Source organism: Orbicella faveolata, unplaced genomic scaffold (genome assembly GCF_042242905.1).
Source record: "Orbicella faveolata isolate gen_17 unplaced genomic scaffold, um_ofav_v1 contig_2, whole genome shotgun sequence".
NCBI classification, from domain to species: domain Eukaryota; kingdom Metazoa; phylum Cnidaria; class Anthozoa; order Scleractinia; family Merulinidae; genus Orbicella; species Orbicella faveolata.
This window is the reverse complement of record NW_028301547.1, coordinates 3,004,416-3,024,455: the sequence shown is the minus strand read 5'-3', so window position 1 is coordinate 3,024,455 and position 20,040 is coordinate 3,004,416. Positions and strand designations below refer to the sequence as shown.

The window sequence follows — 20,040 nt, the reverse complement described above, 5'->3', positions numbered from 1 at the left end:
AGAGACAACCCTAGGAAGCTAAGGGACAGACCATTATTTTTTTGATGGGTGGGTGCGCAATTTTCTGGGACATTAAATTTTTTTCTCACCTTTAAGTTGTGCATAATTTTGTTTTTTTTTCTCTGGTTGGCAATAGCTTGTGCAAAAATTTGTTAAAGTCAAACAGAGGATCTGGATAGTAGAAAACACTTGTTCGATTTTTTCCCCATGGCCCCCCTTCGACAATTTTTTTTCAGCTGCTTTTGCTGGGCAGGAATTTTCTTTTGGAAATTGCCTAACCCCCCTCCCACCCCCTCAAAAAATAATGGTCCATTTCTAAAGTGCGTGTGACAGAATAACAAGATTTTGCTTGTGTCCTGACAAGGATGAAAATCATGGGATGAAAAGAAGGTGAACCTTATTTCTATCTGTACTGTTGTGCTGATTAAAGTCAGCATGTTGTATTGCTAAAATGGGCTTTGTCTTGGTTGGGCAAGCACATGAAAGCAGTTTAACTCTGAGACTAGGCAATGGAGGGCTGTACTTCAGTCTATACTTCTTTCAAGAATATACAAGGTTTGAATACAGGTGATGAAGGGAAATAACACAGTCACACAATGTAAAATGTGCAGGTATATTAAAATGTCAACGTCATATTTTTTTTTGCATGCTTCTAATAACATATATTGTTAACATATACAATGAAGCTCAACATGTGTCAAAGAAAATTCTTTATCAGTCTCATAACACAATAAACCCATACTGGAATTTCGCGCTCAGGTAGCATAAACGTCTCCTCAGTCACATACTCAGCACTGTTGTAAAGGCGGCTTTTTTCTTCATGGAGTGCTTCACAAAGGCCCTGATTGTTTGTTACTATGGCAACCTGGGCCTCTAAATCACGGTACACTGAACGGTGCCCAAAATTAGGAGAACCAATGAGAGTTAAACTTGGCCTGGACTCATTTGGAAAATAGTACCATAGCCCTTTAGCATGAAATGTCCAGTTGTCACGTACATATTCATGTACAGAGATGCGCTCAGTCTGTTTGTATTCCTGGATAAGTTTGTAGAAATCGCAAGCTAACAGGGTGTAGGCATGTGGGATCCCTCCTGAGGATAAACAAATCAAGGGAAAAAATTATAACAAACAGTAATACAATGTATGTAGGAGCTTTTTGCGATCTGTACTATTCAAAATTTATTCAGTAGAATCCTTCTAATACTTCAAAATATGGTTGTGTTGTAGTGGTTATCATCTTAAAGGGGTTAAGACCACTATGACCATAAGTATGAAGAGAATTTTGTTCACAAGTCACATTGTTACTCTCCCAGTAACCACATTCTGAGGATTATGTTGCCCCACAAACGTATCTTTGGGTCAAAAATGGTCATAAAGTAAATGAAAAATAAGTAAACTCTGCATTCAAGCCAAGTGGCCCACTAGGCCAGAGCTTATCCTGGTTTCTGTAGCATGGAGAGACTAGGCATATTTCTTTCCCCACCTCCCCTGGATGGGATGCTAATCCATCGCAGGGTTACCCCAGCATTAAATTTGCCAGTACCCATTTATACACCTAGGTGGAGAGAGGCACTGTGAGAGTAAAGTGTCTTGCCCAAGAACACAACACAACGTCCCAGCCAGGGCTCAAACCCAGACTGCTCAATCTGGAGTTGAGCACACTAACCATGAGGCCACCACAATATCAATAGGATGGTCATCAACTGAGTTAGTGATAGGGAAGGACCAAAACAGTGGTACAATCAAATAAAGTTCTCCTGCAAGAATCTCCACCTAAAAAAAAAAATTATGATGAGGTTTCCCAATACCTGCCACTCCTTTGGCTTCATAGAAACCATTCACAGTCGGGTGTGCTGTCAGAATTTCACAATCTGCTGATGACTTTAACATTATATCCATGTATTTTCTTGTTAAATTAAAATATCCTGAAGCCAGGAAAAGCTTGCAAGCTTGACAAGCACTGCTCAGTAACTCTTGTGTGACAAATTCATCCTGACGAATACCAAATGGGAACATCTGAACCAAGGGTACCACCCATGTGTCACAATAATATTCATTTGGTTTCCTCAGTGAATCACCAAACATGTTCTCCTCTTTTTTCCTTTGCAAATACTCAGACACTCTATTCCCTGCCTCAGCTTTGAATTTCTTTCCCCTATCAAATCCTTTAGTTGGGTGTACAGGGAAATCTTCACTCATTTTTGTGGTGTTGTCTGGTTGAAGGTGAAGAGAGAAAGATCTTACAGTCGATACAAGTCCATGAAAGTAGTTTGCCAGCTGGGGACAATTCCTGATTTCAATGTAGCGGTCTTGACGATTGGTAAAATAATCAGCACTTAAATTAGCCCTAAGAAAGAAAGGTAGCAAACAATGAATAAGTAAATCAACATTGCATTGTTATTTCATGTTATAACTTCAAAAATAGCCAATTGATACATGACTTGAATTTGAGCTACCTCCTTCAATGTCATTTCTGTGGGATGAGTTTCTTTTCTCATATATGAGAAACACATCTCAAGAGAATCAGTGAAATTCAAATTTTTGAAATTACCAGCAATTAAATGTAAACAATTGCTCGCAATGTGTTTGCCACAAGCTGGTAAGTAGCTTGGAACAGCAGTTCAATTCTGCCATACAGTAAGTTTGAATCATAGGATTGCTGATTTTTCACAGCAATTGGTTTAAATATGTCTTCAGTTACAGTGGAACCCCACCTTACGATCACCTCATTAATATGGTCACTTTGTTATTAAAGCCACTTTTGTTTGTCCCAGCAAAACACCCAAGGCAGCCACCCCATAAATACGGCCGACGGCCACATTTTGAAATCTCAACCTGTATAATATTTTATAATTGTACCCCATTTATACAGCCACTCAAACCAGTTATGTTCATCTTTCCATTGTTAATATTGTTCTCCCGATTGAAGGCTCATTTTTAAAGAAAATTATATTGCATTCTGGTTACTTACTTAAGACCAGTCAGTCACAAAATTTGATCATACCCCATGAATATGGCCACCCCATTTATGTATATGGCCAAATTTTCAAGGCCCAATGGTGACTGTATTAACAGGGTTACACTGAACTTATAAGTGGACCATGTGACTGAATTCTCTGCGTTTCCTGGACTTATTACGTACCCACTCATTATCAGTGTGTCATCAGTGAGGTAAACTTTTAGATGTGTAAGAGCCACTGTCTCGTTAAACCTTTCTGGCAGAAGTAACTTGAGCAGTCCTCGGAGGCTGGGCGAATGATACAATGACACCTTGACGACATTGGTAAAGTTCTGAACTAGTGGCAGCAGCATGGTCCTGGAATTGTGTTCTCCTCTAGACCCCCTGGTGTGCTCCAGTAGGATTTCAACATTCAGCAACTGATCTGACTCTGCAGATCTTTCTACAGCTTTGTGGATGCACTCAACCTATAAAGTAACAAAGCCTCCAGTAAATACCTAAATGGCAGTTTTCCCTATACCCTTTTCTCTACTTCAGCTTGTGAAATTCCTCCCCTAGCCATTTTTCCACCTGGAGCCTGGAAAAGGTACCCATTTTGGGTATAGTATATTATGGGTAGGAGAGGGAACTAACATAGTTTTAGCTGCCTGTTTTCTGGGGCTGCAGGATGTATTTTCTCAGGGTGAAATTGCAATATTCCAAAGGGTTTTTTTCTGATAACTGCAGAAATTCTCACACGCTCATTGGCTAATTTTCATTGTCAATAAGGGGACAGACACATGAATTTATAAATTATGTGATGAATAAAAGAGCAAGAGGAGACAATTTGACATCATAAAAAACAAATTGACATCAGTTTTTCATGCATCTGTCATGTTATTGGCAATAAATTTCGTCAAAACATTGTCAAAGTAGTCTGTAGATCCACTCAGCTATCCCCTCGTGGATTCACAGTTACTTTGACAATGTTATGACGAAATTCATGATCAATAACTGGACAGACGCATGAAAAGCTGATGTCAATTTGTTAACTGGATGTCAATATTCTGCTAAAAATCTAATAACTCTGAAACTTGAGGACACTTACAAGTTGTTTCTCTTTTGCTCCTGTACCAAGATATAATGAAGCCAAAATAATCCTTTGTTTGGCATTGCTGACATTATCCTGTAAAAAAAAATTAATTCATCTTGATGAAGAATACATTAAGACCTTTCAAATCAGAGGCATATAAGCTTAAGTGAAATAAAGTTGAGCATGAGCAAAATAGATTTATGAACTTACGTACATTAAATATCACTTATTGAGATTTTAAGTCAGGAGATCACATAATTCAAAGATCTAACCTTAAGAGTATTAAAAAATTGATTAGGTTCGTGTAAAACTGAAATGTCGTCTCCATTCACCGCGAAAACGGGGGCATGTTCTCCCATCCATTTCGCTACTTCTCTAGGAGTCTGACTAGCAGTAGAGCGATTTGAAAAGCCACTGGATGATGAAAAAAGCTTTGAACTAAGCCATAAATAATATTTTGACGATCTAGAAAATAAAACTGGCCCAAAATCGAGCACAGTTTGCATCACTAAGTATAAAGGCCAAATGTCACGCCGGCCAAACATCGGCTTTGTAACCGAGTTGTAATACGCAGCCAGGCCTTCCCGGGTTGCCAAGCGAAAGAGACGACAACAAGGTCGGCCATCTTTGACGTTCGTATGCATTTTGAGGATTAAATTTATATGGTCTCTGCTCGTTCAGTTGAAGGTACGTCTGTACTTTCAGGTTTGTTTTAATTTCGTATATGTTATTTTTGCTTTGCGTCGAGACTAACCATGAACATAACATGTAAGCTTATAGTGGAATCCACTTCTAGTGGTGTTGCACAGTTTTTTGTAAACTGTTTGCGAGTCTTGCTTTGCATGAAGAGGGTAGGATGCCTGATTTAAGAACGTTGTATTTTTCGTTTCTTTGATTGCCCTGTGTTCTTACTATACCATTTCATAAAAAAATATATTGTCTCTGGAAAATTCAAATTCTATTGCAAAGAACATGCTGAACTTTGAAACTCATTTTTCTAGGAAAAGGGTTGTCTGGGTTTTTGCATTGGAAAATTACTTGGTTTTTGGTCATTGATATGTCGAGTGCTGCAGGAACTGTGAATGAAGTGGAAAAGTTTAACTTGCAAATTATGTACTGTACATATAAACTGGGGCAATGGTCTGATCTGCCTGTCGAAAAGAATTTTAGCAGCTGTTTGAAACAAAAACACACTTCTAATACCTTAGATGATCAGCTCTGCAATATTATTAGTCTTTACAAGTATTTATCTGTCACCGATACACAAGTACAGGTATTGTGTTTCTTTTTGCAACTCACTCTGCACCAATTCATGTCTCAATTTTAATTAAATGTGCTTTGGTTGAAAATAAGATAACCCTTGGGATCAGAGTTGGTGGAGATGAAAAACTCGTTACTGTCACTGATTAATTTTCTCAATCTCCTTTCATTTTGATAGGTTGTTTGTTCCCATAATTAGCTAAAATGGAGATTGTGTACGTCTACACAAAGAAGAGAAGTGAATTTGGCCGTCAATGCAACTTCTCAGATCGTCAAGCAGAGCTGCATGTAGACATAGCCCCAGATGACAAGCTTCTGCAAGATTACATTGAGAAAAATCCTTGTGACACTGGAATTCAATGTGTACAAGAAATGTCTGAACATGAGGTAGGAATTATATCATTAAAAAACAATGTTTGATGATGATGAAGTACTGTAGTAAAGATATTTATGAATCTTTAAAGGTCTTCATGAGGAACTTTTAAGGTCTTTGTTTATACTCCTCAAAGATCTTTAAAGTCCTTTCCCCCAACATCTTTCATTTCAAAGATCTTCGCGTGGATCTTCAAATGTCAAGATCCTTGAAAGATCCTTATCCTTCAGGACCTTTGACAGGTCTTTGAAGATCGTGAAAAATTCTTCGAGATCATTGATTAATAAAGATCCTGCAAAGTTTTTCATGATTAGCATAGAAGTATCAAAAGAAATTAATATTACTGTACAACCTAGTGGATTAGTGTTAAAAAATTAAAGCAATGATGCTGCTAATTTTCAATTGAAATGGTTCTGAACTTGTTAATGGTGTTAAACAAGTTAAGAAAAATAGCCAGAATGTTTTGTTGAGATGATGATGATGACGATGACGATGACGATGACAATGACGATGACGATAATAATAATTTTAATTATATAGTGCCAATTCTCAGTGGTCCATTAGTTCTGCTAAGTCATTAATGACTTAATAAAAACTTCTTATAGAAGTGGTGATTAGTAACAGGAGAATAACTTGTTTTTAGGTGAATACAGAGAGGTTTGAAACAGAGAGTCGTGGTATAAATCATGTGGAGGGAGGATGGCCAAAAGATGTGAATCCTGCTGAAGTAGAACAAACTATAAGATATCGTAAAAAGGTGGAAAAGGATGAGATTTACATGAACACAATTCAGCAACTTGGAAATGTAAGTATGGACATTTAAGTCTGTACTCTGTTCAGATCAAATTGTCCTACAACACCTGAGCTCTATCTTGGTTTGTGCAGCATGAAGCAGTTAGGTCATTGCTAGTTTGTCTGGTTGGGATAGTGGTTTATAATAGGCTATACCCCCAGCTTCATGCTGCACATTTCTGTTGCAGGACTTATAGAACTACATTTTACACACACTGCTCTGCATGATTCATTAATCTTTGTGTCTCTTTTTGCCCCTGTGCAGGTCATGGAGCATTGTATCAAGCAAAACAATGCAATTGACATCTATGAAGAGTACTTTTCAGAGATTGATGTTGACACATCTGGAGATCCACCTTCTGCTAAAACAATCAATGTGTTCAGGTAGACCTCTAGCAGAAATCTCTGTTCTAGTGTAGAGTAGCACTGTTAAAATTCTAAGAATGATACCAGGGATTAATTTTTCAAAACATTTTTGTTTATTATAAGTAAATACCTGTAAACAAGCTGGTTAGCTGTTGCAGCCCTGGATCTTACAAGTCTGGGCTGTGGTAGCTGCTAAGCATATTATTTCACTCTTTAAACTTGTATTGCATAGCCATTGCATCGCATCATATCGTATTATACATGGAGTTATTTCTGGTAGGCTTGTACATGTATTTTGGAGTAAATTATTTTAAAAAAGGACTGAATAGTGGGAAATGCATAAAATGGCTCTTTGTCTACTTCAAGAGGCTCAGAATAGTCACAAAAACTTTTTGAATTAATTACGGTAAAATCATCTAGAGGATTAAAACATTTTCCACTCTCATTTATTACTTACCTTGTGCTTGTTATTTTCAGAGATCCCCATGACATGAAGCGTACAGCCACCAGCCTGTCCTGGTACCCAGACAGCACCAGAAAGCTGGCTGTAGCTTATTCCATTTTAGAGTTTCAACAGTTTGCAGGAGAAACATCTATGGATTCGTACATTTGGGACATAGGTGAGAGTTTGCTAAAAGACAACTTACAGTTATGTCAGGACTGTTTCAATTATCAATAATCAACGGAGATCAATATTATAATAATTTGAGAATTTCCTTAGCTGATGCAAGAGCTTATTTTTGTTTTGTTCTATTAGTCTTAATTCTTTGTTCTAAGAGTTTTTTATTTAATAGATCTAAACAATATCTCCTAGTTCATGACTTCTTTTTCATGTCATCTCTTTTCTAGGTTGGGTATTATGGTTGCAAGGATGTTTTGAGATTAACTGTTTTCTGTTTATCCTTGCAGAGAATCCCAATAAACCAGAACTGGCTCTGAAACCTGTTTCACCGTTGGTTTGCCTGGAATACAATCCAAAAGATCCTCATATCCTTGTAGGAGGTTGTTACAATGGACAGTTAGGTATGAACTTTATGAAGACACAACTTTATATCATGGACAGCTTTATTCAACAGTTTGATTAGCATGTAGTAGTAAGACAAAAAAAGAACCACAAATGGTCAAAAAAGGACAAGACTACGTTGATTCTCTCAAGCCAACAAATCTTATGAGTTGATATTAATTTTTACTCATTCATTGTTCCTGTTACCCAAACAGGATTTTGGGATACACGGAAGGGATCCCACCCTGTAGAAATGACAGCCATTGAGTACAGCCACAGGGATCCCATCTACAAGACAATATTCCTCCAGTCCAAAACAGGTTAGAATACAATATACTTAGTTTTGATACTTTGTACTGAATAAAACTGACATCAATCTGATCACCAGGTACTTCAATTTGTTCACAGTGGATAATAATAATAAACTGCTGTTCAGACAACAACCATGCCAGACATTCACTTCCTTAACGTTCTAACTATCAGATGAACCTAGCAGGTTCTGAACTCAGATGCCCTCTGAAGTAATCAGGTCAAAACCTCCCACTTCGCTTACCCTTTCACTCCTGGTTTCTGTCCCTCCTTCAGTGCCTTACATCTTTTTGTTTCTTTTCTTTAATTTGCACAAAATGAACAAGTTGTTGGTGAAACATTTCTCTATTTCTCCTGATTGTCGCTATCCTGGGAATCCCACTTGCCACCCTTTTTGTACCAAACTCCCACTCTTTTGGTCCCAGGTTTCCCTCAGTGCCCCTCCAATGAACATAATTCAAAATCTCTTGTAACCAAAAGATGGCATCAGCAAAACAAGACTGCACATAACTTACTCATTCCTGAAAAACAAATTGAACAAGTTTTATATAATATTAAATTACTAACAGTCAAAGAACAAGCACAGATTGTTTGTCAACTGGGCTTCATTTACTCTTTGTTTTCTAATATTTATTGGTAACTTGGTGTGAGAATGACCAGCCTATGGCCAGGACCTTTTATACTGAAACTTCTTGTTTGGTCTGGTGTGATTTTGGATGTAGTTAACTGTAATACCTGACATTTTTCTTCCTTCAGTCAATGAACATACTGTGAATTCCCCGAAGCAGGACTAAAATTCAAGTGAAAATTTTCCACAGGTACAGAATGTTTCTCCTGTAGTACTGATGGACAAGTTCTGTGGTGGGACATTCGGAAGATGGGCGAGCCCACAGAGTCCCTCCTGCTGTGTCCAAATGTAAAGAAAGATCCTCGTCCACAGGGAGGAGTGTCCCTGGAGTATGAACCTACCATGCCGACCAAGTTCATGGTTGGAACAGAACAAGGCTCTGTGTTGTCTTGTAATAGAAAAGCTAAATCTCCTTCAGAGAAGATTGTGTGTTCATTTTCTCAGCATTATGGGCCTGTATATGCTGTGCAGGTAGGTTGGTCTCTTAAGACATTTCTTGTCTAGACAGTAAGTCCCTTATCTGGGCAATGATGGATGAGTTAAGCTCTTGTCATAGTCATTTTACTTTTCTTTGCCCTGTTTTTAATGAACAGGTACCTCAACAAAGGAAAACTAATTTAAATTCAAACTCTCATTGCCATTGCAGCGCAATCCATTCTTTCCCAAGAACTTCTTGACCATTGGAGATTGGACAGCCAGGGTAAGGGAGTTCTAAAAACAATAAATATTATCAGATAATAAGTACTCCCAGTGATGTTACCAACATTTAGTGTGATGATTGCGTGTTGCATGATCACAAGGAGATGCTCTGAGGGCTGTTTGCATGTGCACAATGTCATTAACTTTAAGGCTGTCTGAGTTTTTTGGAGCAGTATTTAAATGCCATTATATCTTTATTTGTAGATTTGGTCAGAGGATCTCAGGGAGTCGTCCATCATGTGGACCAAGTATGTCATTATGTCTTTTTATTCTTCTCTGGTTTCCAAAGCCTAATTTGACCCAGAGTGTTACCGGCGACCTTTCGCTCGATAAATAGACTCCAAATTCATCCAAAATGATCCAAAGGACAATCAACAATTACATAGCTGGCAGAATTACAGATTTTTTAATCTCCTCAGTAGGATAGAACCGTAAAACTTTGTCCAGTGACGAAGGGCAATGAACTGGTCTTAAATCTTAAGGAATCCAAGGAAAAAATGATCTATTTTGTCACAAACGAGCAAGATAACTTCGATTGCCTTACATCTGGCGTTAGCAAGCACACGTGTTTTTGCCGAGCGCGCGCTAAGAACCTTGGGAATTTACCCAAGCGTCTTTTCGGATTAACGTTAGTTACACAGAGAATGTTTTCCTTGAATACTATGCACAATACCACAATACTGAATGTATGAGTAATTGGGACAATCTACTGGCTGGTGACACTTGATCCTTGCTGCTTAATATACCAGAAAACATATGATAGGAATACATTGCCCTACAAAGCTGTCAGTTTCATTGGCATGTGATGACAAAGCCATGAGAAACATAGAAACAGAGAGAGTGAGAAACACCTCCCCAGTATCTGTCCCCCACCCTGTTTTCTCATGATTGTCCCTCTGTTATTTTACCATATTTAAAATCAGTTTGCAGAGCAGGCTTTAAAAAAACTAGGGTGTTTTTGGGAGTTGCATGCTTATAGTAAGTATGCCAAGAGGACTTTTTCTCTAATAATAGCTTTCTTTTCCTTCACTTATAGTTTGTAAATTTACTAGAGTTGTTATATTGTTAATTTACCAGGCAACACATGTCCTACATGACAGATGGCTGTTGGAGTCCTGTGCGTCCTGCCGTGTTCTTCACTACTAAAATGGATGGCACTTTGGATGTGTGGGACTACCTCTTTAAACAGAATGACCCTACACTCAGTATCCAGGTAATTAAACTTGATCTTATAACAACTTCATCAACACAGTAAAATATTCTCAGGTGGTATTGTGTACAGTGTGTAGTTCCAGCAAATATCCATACCTCCCTGACGGAAGGGACTTTTTCTTAGACCCCCCCCTTACATTAGTTCATTTTGTTTATTATTATCACATTTCAGGTTTGTGATGAATCTTTGAATGCGCTCCGTGTTCAGGAGCATGGTAGGTTGGTAGCCTGTGGTTCACACTCTGGTACTGTTACTCTACTGGAGCTGTCTGACGGACTGTGCAACATTCAGAGAAATGAAAAGGCTTCAGTTACTGCGGTAAGAACCAACGTTACATCATGATGACAATACTTTGATCAGGACATCCACTAATACAGCTATAAAGCCGTTACCCTTAACATGCATTACGTGCCTATTATGTAGCTATATAGGCATGCCTTATGCGCGGAGTGCTTTGTTGCTCTATCCCTTTGTATGCACAGCAATCCTGATGATACTAAATAGTATATAGGCAAGCAATACAACTGTACATACAGAGGGTGCAGTGCTTGCCAAGTGCTGTTTGCACCCATTTGGCATTATTCCTTTTGGCTCTTGTGGAGCAAATGGTGTCCACTATGCTACACCAGCAGACTCTGTTTTTTGCTGTTTTCTCCGCGGTGTCCGACCTGTTTGCCATTTTCAGTTAGGTTTTAACACGCCTTTCCACCTTCCTGTTACCCTATGGATTTGTTGGTTATGCTAGGTACAAAGTGTTGATCATGAAGTATTGAATTTCTCTCCTAGATGTTTGAAAGGGAGACAAAAAGAGAAAAGATTTTGGAGACAAGACATCGTGAGATGCGGCTGAAAGAAAGATCAAAGAGTTCACAAGACAGGTAAGAATATCATTATACCCTGTCATACACTTTAATGGGATGATTCAAGGCTCCTAAGCGTGCATGCTATTCCTAAAGGTGGAAAGAAATCTTTTACTCAGGTTAGCACTGGCTAAAAGTCTCTACTTTTTCCCTCCACTGTGTAACTTAGAGAGGAAACACATGAACAAGCCGAGGAAGAAGAGGGAGAAGATCTGGTCAGCAAAGCAGAAGCAGAGTTCTTCAAGATTGTCGAGGCCGAGAAGAAAGCCCTGCAGGAAGCTGAAAGCAAGAGGTTTGCGGCCTTTGCTGAGGTCAAGCAGGCCATTGCTCAGGAGGGTGTCACTCACGAGGAATACCAGGAAGGGGAGAGTGAATCGGCCAAACAATCTGAAGAGGTACGCACCATAACCCAATCAGAAGCCTGTTCACAGGCTTGTATCATAGGGTTTGTAGAAATCCCAAAATTGAAAAGTCAAATGCATGCAAAATCGACCTTTTAACTGTTTTGTTGGCAACACAAATGATACTGTATTCCGTCTTTTTAGACCCCAGCAGAAGAAGAATCAGAGAAAACAGCAGAAGGATCTGAAGAGCAAACCAAGGAAAGCTGAAGCTGAAATTTCAATTCCCAGCTCTGTAAATTATTAAGTCCATGGACACTGTAAATAGCGTCTCTTAGATTTGTTAGACTTTTATAAAACTACTAGTATCAACTCAGGACGGTTATATACGAGTGCGTAAGCTATACACTGAGTTTGTTTACGCTGTGGTCAATTCTGTTGTGTTGCCAAAATATAGGGTGGTTTGTGCACAAGACGGGGTTTTGCGAAAAAGTGTCTGGTCATTTTTTTGAGTTTTTGAGCCCTATTTGTAAATATGGTTGGTTCAATCATTTTATTTTTGAAATAAAGTATTTAAACAAAGTTACAAGACAAGTCTAGAAATACACGTAAACTACGCACTTTTTGGCGTAATTTACGGTACTCTTTCATGGGCATAACATCTAAGGAACAAGGCGCTTCTCTGCAAAAGCTAATGCTCACTTAATGTTTTTGACAAGGCGTTAATATTCTTACATCGATGAGTAAGTAGCTAATTCAATTAGAATCGGCCGTGCACTTCCTACTTTTCAGGAACAGGCAAACAGAATATGTAGATTGCCTGGGTGGGGTAGGGGAAAGCAGAAAAATTAACACGGAACAAACAAAAAAAGTTTTACTCGGCGGCCTTTTAGTGTTTTTCATTGTACTAAACTTTCATATAAAGATATAAATGAATTCTTCCAGTTAACTAAATTAAAATCATTAAAAAGAAAATGTGGGCACTCGATACAATATAGAACGTTCACTAGCCTGCAGTGCAGGCGTCTTATTGGGGCGGGTTAGCGTTACAACCTTGCGACCGCCTTTTTAGACCGCCATGTTAGACGGTGGGGGATGGGGGAGGGGGAAAATGAGATTTTCTTCTCTCCACCCCCTCCCCGATCCTTCCTCTCGCCTATCATTCACCCTCTTGGTAAAACTTTCTTTCTCTCCTCAGTCTTCCACTGTATGAAAAATTCAAGATGGCGGCTAAACTTTTTACTATGTGAGCGCTCGCTCGAAAAAATCTCGCCTGCTCTGCAGGTTAAACGTTCACTAGAGATACAAAATTTTTACAAACTGAGCGCAATGGATGGACTCTTTACAAATGGCGTAAACTGCTACTCAATTTGTACAGAATTTAACGAGAACGGGAAACGGTTTTCTGTAACACGGAGGCAAGTTCCAGTCTCTCAGAATGCGAGAAACAGAAAAGCATAAAAACGGCAAATAAGTACAAATAGAAAAGGCTCAAACAGCTTCATATAGCGGATGGCGTTTTCTGCGCTCTGTTGCGTTTAAAATGAGTGTACTCAATTAAAATTCTCAGATCTAGTTTTCATGTATTTATTATAGAAATGCAGAATTTGAAGTAAATCCGTCACAAAAGCGCAAGTAAATGGCAATTTACGGCAAATTCTCTTCAAAGAATTCTAGAGACTTCTCGGGAAAAATTAGTATTATAAAATCAGGTGTTACAGGTGTGTATCGCCACCTTATGCATCGGTCGTGGAATGCTCGTCGGAAAATTTAAATTAACCCCCTAGAGGGGACCGATCTGGGTGTGGCTCGAACTTTTTTTTTTGACCCCTGAAAGAAACCACCTTTTACGGAATAGGCTTGATTACCAGCTGCTGTTCAGAAAAAGAACCCGCGCTAGCAGACGGGACTCGAGAGACCGGCGGAAATCGAGCCTGAAATCGGAAATGAGAGTTATTTTCAACTGTTAGCTCTTCGAGTTAACACGAGTCCTAAACACCCCAAGTGAGACCAAAATCCTTGCGAGACGACGAGCAGCCCTGACCTTTTCATATGGGAGTCCCCCATCTCCCGCCCCTACCCCTTAACTTCCCCTCGGGAGGGAAAGATTTTCACTTACGTAGGACTTAAACGAATGTTAGCCTAACATAAGCAGCTATGGCGCATGCCGTCGAAAACGTTTTTCAGAAGTAAATATTGCCTCTCATGTATCCGTCAGTTGTCAGATACGGACCCAGCCAATCAGTGGTGCTTTTTCCACTGTTTGCTCCAGTCTTAAGATCAACAGTAAAACACACAGCATACCCAGTACCTGTAGAACACATGAAAGAAAACAAAATACATTGTTACAGTCAGACAGAAAGAGTGAAACCATGCACGTAATGAACAAAAGGTTTACTTAGCGTTGAATGTTGTCCTTCATTTCTCGTTTTTATAGCAGTTTAAGGCCTTACTCGAAAGAACACTAGTTTTAAAGGTAACTTTCGAAAATAGTTTGTGAGGAAACTGGAGAACAGCCTTAGCGGGGAATTCGAAGTAAAACACTTAGCTGGTTATCAATTTGAGGTTACTAAATAAAGCCGTACATTTAACCATTTATTGTGATGAAACTTTTAAGTTTTAGACGTTTGTTTGAGCAAAGGGCTAACGAAACAGAACTTCAGTCCTAACTGTCTTCGCAGTAGTTCATCTATCTTACCAAGTTAATTTGACGATAAACTACTCCCAGGTCTAATTATAAATAACGTCGACTATTTACTCTTTGTGTTTCTTCTTACCTTAAAGACAACTGCAGCAACAGCAATAGCTGCCACATAGTAAAGTTTGTGTCTGATAATCCCGTACAGGAAAACCCAATAACAACCCTAGGTTGAAAGAAGAAGGACGTGAAAGGACGTGAAAACATTTATTAAGATCGATGAATTTAAGAACGTACCTCGACCCAAAAGTTATTATAGTATAATTTAAGTTAAAAAAGAAAAATAAATAAGATCATCCTTTCCTAAATTTCAATGATGGGAATATAGCGCGTTTTGGTTTTGCTGTGAATCACCATCGATTCAGGAAGAGGGGGCTTTCATTTCTCATTTTATTCTGTACAAGATTGTAGCGGGACTACCAACAACAACAAACTCCACCTCCATTGAGGCCAAGGCCGCATTGAAGGAAAGAGGGCGCTCTACAACCCTTAAAAAGGCCTCGTTTTCGTTCTCCAGTGTGACTAGTTCACATTCTCTAAGTTAGCGTACCGTAAATTATTTATTCTTCTGCTCTTGTCGAATAACGTCATACCTGGGTGTAAATATTATTTACGTCAAAATTCTCTCCACAGTGACGGTGTGGTTCTTTACAGCAACTATCGGGAACAATCGACATGTTTCCTTTTGTGAACAACGAGTCTCGCCAATCCGTGTAGTTGTAACATCCACAACACATCTCCTAAAATCAAAACACAGCGATCAAATTCTAAAGCCGATAATATAGGTACGCGCGCCGAAGGAATATGAAAACGGAGCTTTATTTCTAAGGTTAGAGTAGACCTACCGTCAACACAAATCCGTCACGAAAACGGAGCATTTTGAAAACGCTCTTCAAACCGGAGGAATTTGAAAACGCTGGCTTTTCGTTTTTGAGTGGACGGAAAACAGTTTGAAAAGGGAGCTTTTCGAAACGAAGACATCATAATATCACGTGATTTCCATGACCGAGTTTCCTCAACCACAAATCCAAAATGACCGGTTGTTGTTGCATTTTCAAGTTCCTCCGGCGCAGTGTGGTCAAAAACATTTGATGTGTTTTCAGAGCGAAACCTCCGTTCTCAAATTACACCGGCGTCGTGTGTACGGGGCCTCAGAAACACATGCAAATGACAGTTCAGTAAAAAACGCAAAATACGTGTTATGAATAACACTTTTCTTACGTTCTCTTGAAGTGCATTGAAAGCACTGGAAGGCGCTGTTTTGATTACGTACAGTTCCTGGATGGTATGAAGCATATCGTTGTAAAGAGTGTGCCTGACCTGAAAAAGTCAAATTAAGAAATTATTAAGAAATATGATTTCTGACACTCTCATTTCATATTTTAACTCACCCTCGAAAGAGACGCAGTTAAGGGCAACTGTTACTATAGTTTGTTCCACTCGCGAGCCTGGGATTCAACCTGCAGTCTCCTAACATCCCCTTAGTTTTGCTGGCTATGAGGCATGATCTTCGCAAGGAGCCTCCATATAACTTTAGTGAAATACGTAAAGTATTCAATTTCTTAAGAAAATAGTGTATGACTTCAATGTCTTTAATGTATCTGGCTTTCTTTCTGTAGAATTCTATCCACACAACTTGCAGCCAATCAGAAGTCGAGACCTCAGTCCTTGTAAGCTTTTCCTCGTTTTAATGAACAAAAACATTGGTTGTTTACCATTTACCCCCAAAATCCGGAAATTTCGGATGGAATGTAAATGGAAAGATCAATTTTGTCTCCCCGAACGGAAATTTTCTCGGGAAAACGGGATTTCTTGAAAGGTTGACCAAAATTCCCAAACGGAATTTCCGAATGGAAAATGTGCGTTCCATTTGGTAGTTTTTACTGGTTCCAGGTCTTTTGGGTATCTTTCGGGAAAAAGTCGTGGAAATAAAACGAGCGCATTTCCATTTGGGATTTGACGCGTCCTATTTACTACAGTACAACTGTCGACCAACCAGTTTTTCCGAGTAAATGGTAAACAACCTTAGTTTCAACAATGATAACTATCCTTGGTTTTGTCTTGTGTTTATACAAATTGTCAGATGGCTCTGGATTTTAATATCAGTCCCTCAAAACAGCTATGCAAATGATGGATTACATTGCTGCTGCTGTTGTTGTTGTTGCTTTACCAAAATTAATGGCATTAATTAAAATCCCACCTTTTCACGATGGTGATATCCCGAAGTTGCTGCGAACATCTCCAATCCAAAAATCACAAAAAGAACGAGAAAGAACTGCAATTTAACGCAAAGATAATTACCACGACAAAACCATCACATGATCCAAATGTAGCTCCCCAATATCACTCCTAATGTATGATAACTAATAGACAATTTCCGAGTTGCCTCTTGCCTCAGTGTCAAAATCTTCGTGCGAAACCATTCATGCGAAAATGTGTCTCGACTACAGGTTCATTTTCATGCACATCAGACTCATTTTCATATGAAAGGTGTTCCACGAAGACTCATTTTGAAGCGTAAGCAAAGTTAACTCGGAAATGGCCTATTATAACTTCCTTCTAGGTAAGCCTACTGCAAAATGTATTTTAACGAGCTAATGTAAATACTTTGATTTTTGCCTAGCCTGTTTCAAGCTCTCGGACAGTGACCTCGCTCGTCTCGCTCCCGCCCGCTTTTTTGAAAGTCCCCACTGACCGAGAGCCTGGAGAGCGCCGGAGACCATTGACCGAGAGCCTGGGGCCATTGCACCTCAATAATGGTGTAATGGCCACAAAACCCAAAAAATTCAGGAACATAAGTCACTTAACACTATGTTCTGAAACCAGAAACATGTGGTAAGCCTACGAGAACAAGTAGACGCCTGTTATCCTTTGAGGTCACCCAGAAGCCAAAATACGAGGCCAACACATTGAAGACGCCAGCTGCAATGATAAGCTTGGATGACACCGCATAAGGCACGGATGAAGAAATAGCTTCATATGCGGCGAATTCATAAAGACTCCACGCTCCAACACCCACCAAGACCCAACCGAATACCTGGAAAGAGGAATTAAGGACACAGAAGTACTGTTATTGATCTGTAATCTGTAGCGTGATTCATAGATGTGAAAAAGAACATATCAATATTGCTAGACATGCTGGAAACAGCACGAATTTCGATGGAAACCCAACATAATGCCAAGAAACCATGTCGATGCGATAGAACTGAGTAGGACATGCTGGAAACCCAACATAATGCCAAGAACCCATTACAATGCGAGGAAGTGAATTGGACATGCTGAAAACCCAACAAAATGTCTAGAGCCCACGAGGAACTGAATTGGATAAGGATGGTAAAAATAAACTGAGTTTACAACATCAGATGGAACATTTCCTGGGAACGTTTGGGAAGTCTTAAAAATCGAAGGAAAATTTCCTGAATTAATTAAATAGATTACAGGATGCATTCGCTCAGTTCTTTATATCTGAGACCACCCGGGATCATAAAAATCTCGGTGTGATTAGAAACTTGCTTCTTTGAAAACTTTTGGTATAAAGATATGTCATAGGCGCGTAAAACTTACAAAGAAAATAACGTTGAAAAACAAGATCAGCCACTTGGTGGTTCTTGTGATTTTGTCCACTAAAGTCATCTGATGGCTTTCACAGTAAATCCTGATGAAGGAAAATCATGACTTGGTCATCTGATTTGATTTAACCAAGTGGGTCTGCTGTGACCCCCGAACAAACAACTCACTGATATAACTGTCAAAACTAAAACTGCTAAAGCGGGCATTTCAACTAGCTAGCATCCTTATAGCAGATTTTCTCAAACTCGTTTGGATTTGTATAAAGATATGTCATAGGCGGGTAAAACTTACAAAGAAATAGCGTTGAAAAACAAGATCGGCCACTTGGTGGTCCTTGTGGTTTTGTCCACTTAAGTCATCTGATGGCTTTCACAGCAAATCCTGATGAAGGAAAATCATGACTTGGTCATCTGATTTGATTTAACCCAGTGGGTCTGCTGTGAACCCCGAACAAACAACTCACTAATATAACTGTCAAAACTAAAACTGCTAAAGCGGACGTTTCAGGCTAGCTAGCATCCTTATAGCACATTTTCTCGCACTCGTTTGGATTAGGACTGAAATATGTGGCCGATCTAGTGTTCACTGATCTTCAGACATCAATTGCTATTCAATAATGTGTACGCCGGGCAAATAGTTAAGACTAGTCCATCGAAACGAGTAAAACTGAAGCACTGTTACTGAAACCACGAAGGTTAACTGACGAGAAATAACTCCTATAAAGTGAAAACTAGTTAAAACTTACCCAGTGTCTAAAATGACTCGTTTGATACTTTAAGCTGCAGAATCTTGCACACTTGGAGATAAATTAGTCCTATCTGCCCAGCAAGTCTGCTTTTATACCTTTTGCCCCGGCCAAGACTGGTTTGTGGTCACAAGTAAGACCTTCTGTAATCGGGAATTTCCGGCCGTGATGCGAAGAAGTGATGTCATCACTCAGTTTTATTCACGCAGATTTTGTCACGAGAAGTCAGTAAACAAAGTTAATTAAATTGTCTTAAGACTTGCAAAACGGATCAAAGAGGTTCTGCGCCAACAAAATGGCAATAATGAGAAGACGAAGAACGCATTTTTTTTTTGCTGGAAAGTGAGTTTTGGTGGAGCGAGTGTCATATTCCCGAGCTTTAGTCTCGAACGACCCCTTTACTGACCAAACATAGAGCACATAGATCTCGTCTATCTTTTCCAAAACCGACTGTCACGCGGAAATGATAATTAAACATTCATACAAACCTGACAAGGGGTAAAAATATGTCTTACTTTAATTGTTTCAAGGTCTTGTGATAAAGATAACAATGAAGCAATTGATATTTTGACTAAACCGTGTTTTGTTATAAACATGCTGTTTTAGGTTATTACCTCACTGGAAAAAGGTCAGAAAATTAAAGTACAGTTTTAATTAGCACTAATGCGTACAGCCACCGCGCTATTTTTATTTTCCGCCAATTTTTTTTTTTCTCTCGAAAACTTCGGTATTCTTTGCAAGAGTTCGTATTTTATCTTGGATATTTTCTACAGGGCTGTTCGAATTCACTTTTTTTTTTTTTTTTTTTTACGAAATTGCTTTATTGAGGGCATGCAAGTACACCATACCTTAGTACGTTCTGCACGCGTCCACCCGAAGCTGAGCGAGTCTACGTGAAAGCGATCTTTCGTCCTTTAAATCGGGGTTTTTCGAAGCCCTTCTCGGAAAAAGGTCTGGTAAGAACATCGGTGACACGCTCGCTAATGGCTCGTGTCACTTATTTGTTCTTGCTTCATTTTGATGTCATTTGTGATCTCATTTTATAAAACTGAACAGACGAGAGGCAACATGGAGTCTATTTGTAACTTCAAAACGGCTCAAAGATCATACCCTGGCCTATGGCACCGAACATGCTTATACTGATTATATAA

General features: G+C 39.1%; 3 protein-coding genes across 4 annotated transcripts; 1 reads left to right on the top strand and 2 right to left on the bottom strand.

The window, feature by feature from the left end:
* Positions 1–106: 106 nt before the first annotated feature.
* LOC110058201 (CDP-diacylglycerol--glycerol-3-phosphate 3-phosphatidyltransferase, mitochondrial-like) lies at positions 107–4,579 on the bottom strand. Its single transcript, XM_020764795.2, has 5 exons — positions 4,305–4,579; positions 4,048–4,125; positions 3,144–3,427; positions 1,810–2,348; positions 107–1,092 (listed from the first exon to the last, which is right to left on the bottom strand). The coding sequence occupies exons 1-5, from the start codon at positions 4,575–4,577 to the stop codon at positions 698–700; spliced, it is 1,569 nt and encodes a 522-aa protein (XP_020620454.2). The 5' UTR covers positions 4,578–4,579; the 3' UTR covers positions 107–697.
* Positions 4,580–4,607: 28 nt separating this feature from the next.
* LOC110058199 (dynein intermediate chain 3, ciliary-like) lies at positions 4,608–12,458 on the top strand. Its single transcript, XM_089288808.1, has 15 exons — positions 4,608–4,719; positions 5,471–5,679; positions 6,309–6,470; positions 6,723–6,841; positions 7,301–7,443; positions 7,733–7,846; positions 8,042–8,146; positions 8,954–9,234; positions 9,410–9,463; positions 9,667–9,710; positions 10,540–10,675; positions 10,847–10,993; positions 11,462–11,553; positions 11,705–11,930; positions 12,081–12,458. The coding sequence occupies exons 2-15, from the start codon at positions 5,497–5,499 to the stop codon at positions 12,144–12,146; spliced, it is 1,872 nt and encodes a 623-aa protein (XP_089144934.1). The 5' UTR covers positions 4,608–4,719; positions 5,471–5,496; the 3' UTR covers positions 12,147–12,458.
* A 989-nt stretch (positions 12,459–13,447) lies between these two features.
* Positions 13,448–19,994, bottom strand: LOC110058202 (CD151 antigen-like). 2 transcript variants are annotated; one of them, XM_020764796.2, is made up of 9 exons: positions 18,890–19,994; positions 18,436–18,525; positions 18,139–18,229; positions 17,420–17,611; positions 16,775–16,849; positions 15,796–15,894; positions 15,168–15,314; positions 14,654–14,740; positions 13,448–14,187 (listed from the first exon to the last, which is right to left on the bottom strand). In XM_020764796.2, exons 3-9 carry the CDS (start codon positions 18,205–18,207, stop codon positions 14,098–14,100), a joined length of 759 nt encoding a protein of 252 aa, XP_020620455.2. In that variant the 5' UTR covers positions 18,208–18,229; positions 18,436–18,525; positions 18,890–19,994; the 3' UTR covers positions 13,448–14,097. The 2 variants fall into 2 exon arrangements, with proteins under 2 accessions (XP_020620455.2, XP_020620457.2); XM_020764798.2 differs by lacking the exon at positions 18,436–18,525.
* Positions 19,995–20,040: the final 46 nt, after the last annotated feature.